Here is an 8,365-nt window from a genome sequence, read left to right as displayed (position 1 = left end):
TAAGGAAAGTTCGTATTTGTCAGAAAGGAAAACAAAAGTTTTAATATTTTACCTTGAATGAAAAATAGGAAAGATACGGTATTTTCTTCTTTAACCAAAAAAAAAAAAAAGAAGGAAAGATAGAAAAGTTTATTCTAAATTTTAATCTCAACCATAAATTAATTTTAAGTTTTTCATTATCCTTCCCATATACATATATATTAGAATTAAGTCTGCTGTTGGGCCTAACTCTGTAGGGGTTGCTTCCACTGTTGCGCGGCCGTGATTGTTTCTCAGATTGCAAAATTGAGTAGGATGTGGTTGGCCTCTGGGCATTTTCCAGGAATCAACGTATTGGTGCAGCTGTACGTGTTCCATTGGCTGACAGCCTCTTAGTATGTCCAGCTTCCTCCTTCCTTTGCCATCAACACTTTTGTTTGGTTGGCCTTGATGCTTTTTGATGACCAGATTCCCCATTTTTCACGTCTTGTGGTGTGCTCATTTGTTCGTTGCCAACCCTTCATGTTTCCTTTTATATAGGGTGGGCATTCTCCTTTGTTGGTTGCCTTTTATAGGAATGAATCATTTTAACTTTTAACTTGTTTATTTTTACATATGCTTCAAAAGTAATAATAACAATTTGATGGATAAAATAAAATCCGGATTTCTAGGAGCCAATACAAGTCTTGATCAATCCGAAAGGTATGTTTAGCCGATGCATGAGATGCCTCACTCATTACTCTCTGCCAACCCTTCTTCCATCCAGCAGTGACAGCAGCTAATGCTTCCGCCAACCACTGCACTGGTTCATATTTATTGCTGCTGCTCCCAATTCATACCAATTATGAATTCCAAGTAATTCATGTTTCAACGTCTTAACAACCATAATGAAAAAGCAAATGGATTCAGCCGTAATTAAGACTAGAGAATTTTGTCAGAAATACCCACCATGGTGATTGAATTCAGGATGAAGTAAGGAATTGCTTTTAACTCCAGTGAGGTGTAGTTAAAAGCCTAATTGGAGCTTTGGAAATTTTTTTAGGAGTAGAAATTAAATTGTAATTTTCATAATAATAAAAATTTAATTTTATTATTTTAATAATTTATATTTTTATAATTTTTGAAAAATAAAAATAAAATTTTATCATTTTTAATAGACTAAAGTGTGATTTTACTTTTATTAATTTAAATTTTTAAAAATTTCAAATAGCCTGAATAAAAAAAATTATTTTAAGAGGATCCGGACTCTATAACCCCTAATTTCGCCTCTAGTGCCAAACGTGCTTCAACTGCTGTTTGGATAACCAACAGTGTAATACGTTGAACTCACCATACCTCTCACTTTTTACTGTATCCTTTTGGTTTAGTGAAAATTACTCTCAGGGCCAGTGAATTTTTTTGTACCTATTATAACCTTATTTTTATAATCGTTAACCTTTTTATTCTATCTTTTATTTGTCTATTTTACTGTTATATTATGCTTCTTTTTATCGATAATAGTTTTTTAATTTATTTATTTTAATAATAAATTATAATATTTATTGTTAATTAATTTATTTCAAATAATAGTCAATATTTTACTTTTCTATTTTATTAACCTTTAAAATTTAACTTTATTCATTTATTTTTATTAAGATATTTTTTGAATAACTACTTTTTTACTCTGTTATGTTTTATAAAAGTATTAAAATTATTTATTGATAGAAAATATTTAATAATATAATTTCTTAAAAAATAATATAATTATTTAATAAAGATATGTATTATATATTAAAAATTTTAATTATCTTTAATATATAAATAATTTATAAAAAAATTTTAATCTAATGTACTTAATAGTTATTTTTTATTCTCATCTCACTATACAACTGTGTTTGAATCTAAACACATACTTCATGATTGTTTTTGTAATAACGGATTTTGCCCGGGTAAGAAAAGGGCCCCAAAAGAAACAGTCCATTTACAAGCAGACCCGTATGGCCCAATTAATAAATCAAATAAGGGCCCAATCTACGGTGACCCAAATTACAGACAGAAACCCTAGGGTTTCAATAGCGCCGCAACCATCGCCAAAGGCCGAATCTCCATGCAATTGCCTGCAAACACAAAGAAGGAAAGAAAAATCAAGGAATCAAGATCAAATCAAATCAATATGACAGATTTATTTCCTCATTTTCATTTTTATTATTATGGCTATAAAATAGCCCTGAATACACTGTAACAGGGGGCCGGATTTTCGAAACCAGAAATAAAAAAGCTATTACTTTCGTAATATAGAGAACAAAATCGAATCAAAAGGTTGTTATTTGTAATTTTTATTTATTTATTTTCTATTGTTTTTTTACCATTATATACATACGAATAAAGTAAATAGGGAAAAGGGAAGACACAACCTGTGTTTCGAAGCCCAGAACGCCGTGAATGATGGAGGTTGTCGTCTCCGATGAAAGACGACCGGAAGCCGAAAGGTTTTAGTGCTTTTAGGGGTTCTTTCGTTAATATTTCACGAGATTTAGGCCCATATTTGGGTAAAGGAGGTTGAGAAGGCTAAAGAGGATTTTTTTTCCTTTTCCCGGCCACCGCAGACGGTGGTGCCGGCGCCGGAGATCGGCGGCCGGCGTAGTGGCCGTTGACTGTCCAATGATCAGCCCGTGGCCGGAGGACAGACAGGTTGAGAGAATTTTTAAAAGGTGTTTTTGTTTTTTTTAAATGTTTTTGAAATAAATTTTTTGGTTTTATTTTGGCTTAAATAGCTAATTGAAAACGGCGCCGTTTTGAGGGGAGGATCCACGTGTCGACCTGACCTGGACCCAGGATCCGCGTGTTTTTATGCGGAGGGGAAAATTTCGCTTTTAGCCCCTCCGCCTTTTAACATTTTTGCAATTAAGTTTATATTTCTTAAAAATTAGGCCTTTTATTTATTTTAAATTCCAATTCAATCCTGATGGAACGACGCCGTTTAGGGAAATAGGGAAATTTTCCTTTCTGGTCCCTCTACGTAATATGCGCGTTCAATTTGGTCCCTCAGTCTCCATCTATTTACAGATTTGCCTAAAAATTTTTATTTACAATTCAAATTAACCCTTTTTTTATTTTCTTTATTTTTTAATTTTAGTTTTTATATATTTTATATATATTAATTTGTTTTGATATATATAATACATATGCATATTTTGTTTTAACATAATGTAATTATTTTTTTATGTGATTATTTTTATAATTTATACATGCATGCCTCTTCTCGTATATATATATATATATGTATATATATATTAGTATTTTTGACCATTGTTTTTATATTTATATATATATAAATATTTTTTTTAAAAATATGCGAATAGATGTTTTTTTACATACTTTTTTTTCTTATGTTTGCAAATATGTTATATTTTGTTTATAAGAATTTTAACCCAAAATTTCATATGTAAGTTAAGTGAATGTCTTTAAATTTCAATTAATATATTAGGTGCTGTTTTTTATTATTATTATTTGTTTATTAATTTGTGCTTTCATTTATATTATCATTTATATTATGTTGCTCGTTTATGTGATGCTTTACATGACATTGTTTGTTTTTATTTGTATGTATTATTTCTATTTATTATTGTATTGTATATTTAATGTAGCATTACATCATTTTTAACTTGATTTCAAACTTTTCAAAATAGAGAGAATGCTTGTATTAGGGTTTTCAAGGAAATTGAGCTCTAACGTATTGGGTTCGATTTTCTTCGTTAAATCTAACAATCGAGCATTCCTCTTTAATCAAAAATAAATAAGAACTCATTATTGGGAATTCAACACGTTGTGTCCTAACGTATTGGATGTGACGCATTGGTTTCTCGAAATGAAGATTTTTTTAAATAATAAAGGAAATATTCCGAGTTTGGGATTTTAAAGGAATCGTGCCCTAACGTATTGGGTGTGATTTCTTAAATCTCGGATAAGTGGATGTTCTTTTGAAGTTTTATCGCACTTTGTATTTTGGCCCAATTCATTTTGGAGGAAATTAGAATGTTGTGCCCTAACGTATTGGGTGTGGCATTTTTGCTTCTCTAAATAGAGAAAGGTCTTAATACACAACGTTTAAGTTTCTTAAAGATTACATTTTTTCTTAAATTTTCGACATTAAGACATTAATCAATTAACTAGGTACCAATTTTTGGGCGTAATGAGGGTGCTAATCCTTCCTCATACGTAACCGACTCCCGGACCCGTTTTTCTAAAATTTGTAGACCAAAGTCATTTTTAGGTGACCCAATCACACCTTAATAAAAGATTGGTGGCGACTCCCAATTTTTTTTTAAAAGTTGACAACCTAAAAACTAAAATTTTTTATTTTTCAAAAGATGGTTTCGACAGTTTCTATTCTCATTGTTACTTACAATATCCAATCTCATCGTTATAATAATTAATCTCACCATCTCCATTTATTTATTATCTCATCGAAATTAAACCTATGTACATCCAAACTAAACTTAATATTCATGCAAAATCTTGGTAACTAGAACAAAAAAGTATCAGCATTTCATATTAGTACCAATTCCACTTTTACAAACTTATGACATGTCACGACTCATCATATTGCAATCCCAAATTGGATACCAGAAAAAAGGAAGAAAGTAGTGGAAAAAGAAATATACTTTTTGCATTTAATGATTATTTTCTCCACTCAATCATCAAAAGAATGGACCAAAATTTAAAGTTATAAAAGGAATATATTCAGAAACTTGGAGATTGAACTTGGCAAAGAGATTCTTTTGAGAGAACAACATGCAATCATACGTCCGCTGCACATGATGAACATATGATGGACTTGAAAGATGCCAATGATCAAGAAAATATAAAATTATCATATATATGTGGAATTTGTTCTGTGTTTGATTGCCGAAAGGCACCATCTCACTTTTTTCATACTTTCTGGTTATTGTGCATACCAGAAGGAATCCAATCTACCATGCGCTTATATATATAATTTTCTCCAATGAAGTTAATCATCAAGCAATAACAGATTAGAAGAGAGTGTGAGAATGGGGTTGACCGGTGACAGCTCAATGGGACACTACGCTGATTGGGGAAGCAACAAATACAAAGGAAGCCAGAATGGGTATGCAGTGGCTTACACCGAAAGTGAATGTTATAACCAAATCCGCAAGCCCACCCATAGGATGATCAAACCCCAGAAAGCTTATGGGATGGCTGAAACCTGGGATGAGGAGAATGCTCAATCTTACGCCACCTACAAGTCCCAAACTGGACCTCCAATGTTCAAAACTCAAGTTCATGGTCCTTCTCGGAATGGCTTCGGCTCCCACTCCAATACTGCAACTGCCCACATGCAATCCTATGGCTTTAGTAGCCCCGGAAAACGCGAAGGTCGTGTTTATGGATATGGGGGCCCCACCGCAGCCGCTAGACACCAGAAAAGTAATGGCGGAATGGGCCATGGTTTCGATAATCATGGAAACTACGAAAAAACTGAGGCTTACGGTTATGAAGAGAGCAATGGGTATGGGGAGTACGCGATGAATGGGATGGCGCGTACCCAGCCGCACATTCGCGGCAAACACACCGGACATGGAAACGGGTTCGTCAAGAACCAAGCTTACGGCCCTACCAAAAACATGGGCTTTGGATATACTGAAGCCGAGTATAACAGCCATTCCAAGGAAGAGCAGTACCAGTACAACGGCGGAACAGGTGGATACCATGCTGGCTACGACCACTCGGCTAAGGGTCTGATAAGGAATAATTCGGGTGATAACAGCTGCAGTGACTCTGAGAGTGACAACGACGACGATGATTATGGGTTTAAGAAGAAGGTAATGCTTTTTATTATTTTCTCCAATACATGGAACCCAATCAAAATATTCACCTCATCTCTCTTTCTTCTTCTTTTTTTCGTTGTAAAGCTAATGATTTCTATTTACAGGTCTGGGTAAGCAGAGCAATATGAGGAATTCTAGATATGCATGCATGTACATGGTGGAGATGTTGGCATGATGAAAGCCAGACAATATAAACTACAATAAAATAAAATTGCCATGTAAGAAACTAGAGAATAAAGATTAGCCCTTATACATATATCTTGTTGATGTTCGCGTATAATGTAATATGTCGTTATGAATTAATGATTAAACCTCTCGCTCTAGATGAGAGTTTGATTTTTTTTTTTTTTGAAATATGCTACTGCAAAATGAAATAGTTAATACTAACAGAATAAATTAATTGAGCGTAAATAAATAAAATAATCAATATATCGTATAAGAATCACTACCCCAAAAGCATATCTGTCCTGATCGGTGTAATCGTGTAATAGACGTTATTCTTCAATGTTAACATAATACTTCAATATTTATATGTGAAACACAACTAGCATTGCTCTTCTCAAAGTATTCCGAAAAGTAGACTGAAACTAAAGTTGAAAACTTGGTTGGGAATCTGATTGGAAAAGTTTTCTAAACAAAAAACAGGCGAGCTAATAAAGGGGCAAAATGGTTGGAACGTTGAAAATGTGCAAGTGTATACAATCGTATTAAGTAATAAAGTGACAAGAATGTAGAGTTGTCGTACCCACAGGGACTGTGCAAGAAAATAATTATGAAATGCATGTTTAAACAATTTGGTGGCGGAAAAATATAATGATTTGTAAGAGGTGTTCTAAAAACTAAAAATTAACAAAGTATTTAATTAAAAGAGAATTTTTAATTAAAAGAAAAAGTAAAATTCTAATGCACGATTTCTAAATAATTTTATGGCAACTTTGTCTTTTGTTAACTAATGCACGTACATACTTACTAAATCAATTAATCTCTTAAACATATTTCTATGTCAATTCAAGCAATTAATCAATTTTCATAAGCAAGTATAAGATAAAGTGAGGTAACAACATATTCCTATTTTGAAACAATTTAATCACGATAATCTTACAACTTATGCAAGACTAAAGTATTGTTTAATACTATTTCTAATTTAACCATCAACTACCTTAAAAGATTAAGCATGCACAAATTAAATATTGTATCTATTAATTAGAATTTTTATCCAATTAATAATTAATTATTTTGTTACCTTACAATTAAAATGCAAGCATAACATAGCCATGATTTTATTTAATTCAACAAAATACCAAGGCCTATAACAACACAAACATGATTTTAACAAATTAAGTGGATAGAATGCAATTAATTTAACACGAATGAAATTTAAGTCATTTTAATTAATTTAAGAACATCAACACAACAAGTATTCATATTCATGATCACAATATAAACTTAAAAAAAGATTAAGAGAAGGGAACTAGAAAATAAATCCCATGATTTTCCGAAGGCAGACTAGTGCGCTTCTCCTCTTCTTTGCTTGTTCTACCGATATAAGGCCTTGACGAATACTTGATTGTTGATGTTCCAAGGGGCGTGCTAGCTCTTTCTCAAGAGGGGAGATCGACAAGGGAAGAAAGAAAATTGGAAAAGGCAAAGAGAGTGAAAGAGGGAAATGAATAAAGAGATGTGTGGATGAATGAGTTGATGAAAAATGAAGAGGTGAGGAGAGGTATTTGTAATACCCAAAAATTTTTTACAGTAAGATATTATATTTGATATAATAAATAAGGAAATAAAGTGAAAAAAAGGGGAAATTTTGGAGCTATGTCAACATTGGGAAGTATATTATGACATATTAGTTCAAGAAAGGATTAAATCGCAAAAGTGAGAAAAGTTTTGTTACCCAAGAGTAAATACTCAAAATTTGAGGGGTTAAAGTGTAAATATGAAAAAGTTAAAGGACCAATGGTGTAAATATTTTAAGTAAAATGGATGGATTAGGACCAAATTGAAAAAGGTGAAGAATTTTGAGGGACTAAATTGCAATTTTACCAAATTAAATGATGACTCAATGATGGATTTTAAAAGATTATAAAGGGCAAAATGGTCAATTAGAGAGAGAGAATTCTAAAAGGTAATGATGATGTTTGTGATATTTTTAATTAATTAAATAGATAAATGTTATTTAATTAATATTTTATTAAGATTTTTAGTATTATTTTATTATTAAATGATTAATATAAAAGGGGGGAAAGATGAAGAGAATTCATCATCTTTCCCATGCACCAACGTGAGAAGAAGAAGAAAGAAAGAAAGATTTCTTTTCCTTACAATTTGGTCCTTTTTACCAAAAATTCACCATTTTCACTTAGAATTCAAAGAAATTTCCATAATCACCAAGAGAGAAAATTGATAAGGAGAATATGGGGAGCTAGAATATCCACTTAGATTCAAGAAATAGAGGCTGGAGGAGAGAGAAAATCAAGCTAAAGATTGAAATCAATAGAGCAAGGTAAGAACATCAAGATTTCAATATATTTTTTAAGTTTGATATTATTGAAAAA

At 31.8% G+C, this 8,365-nt stretch overlaps 1 protein-coding gene across 1 annotated transcript; it reads left to right on the top strand.

The window, feature by feature from the left end:
• Nucleotides 1-4,812: 4,812 nt before the first annotated feature.
• On the top strand, nt 4,813-6,145 carry LOC107909960 (uncharacterized). The gene is made up of 2 exons (XM_016837679.2): nt 4,813-5,801; nt 5,912-6,145. The coding sequence occupies exons 1-2, from the start codon at nt 5,010-5,012 to the stop codon at nt 5,933-5,935; spliced, it is 816 nt and encodes a 271-aa protein (XP_016693168.1). The 5' UTR covers nt 4,813-5,009; the 3' UTR covers nt 5,936-6,145.
• Nucleotides 6,146-8,365: the final 2,220 nt, after the last annotated feature.

The sequence above is a fragment of the Gossypium hirsutum genome, chromosome D08 (genome assembly GCF_007990345.1).
Source record: "Gossypium hirsutum isolate 1008001.06 chromosome D08, Gossypium_hirsutum_v2.1, whole genome shotgun sequence".
NCBI classification, from domain to species: Eukaryota; Viridiplantae; Streptophyta; class Magnoliopsida; order Malvales; family Malvaceae; genus Gossypium; species Gossypium hirsutum.
This window is presented reverse-complemented; position numbering and strand designations above follow the sequence as displayed.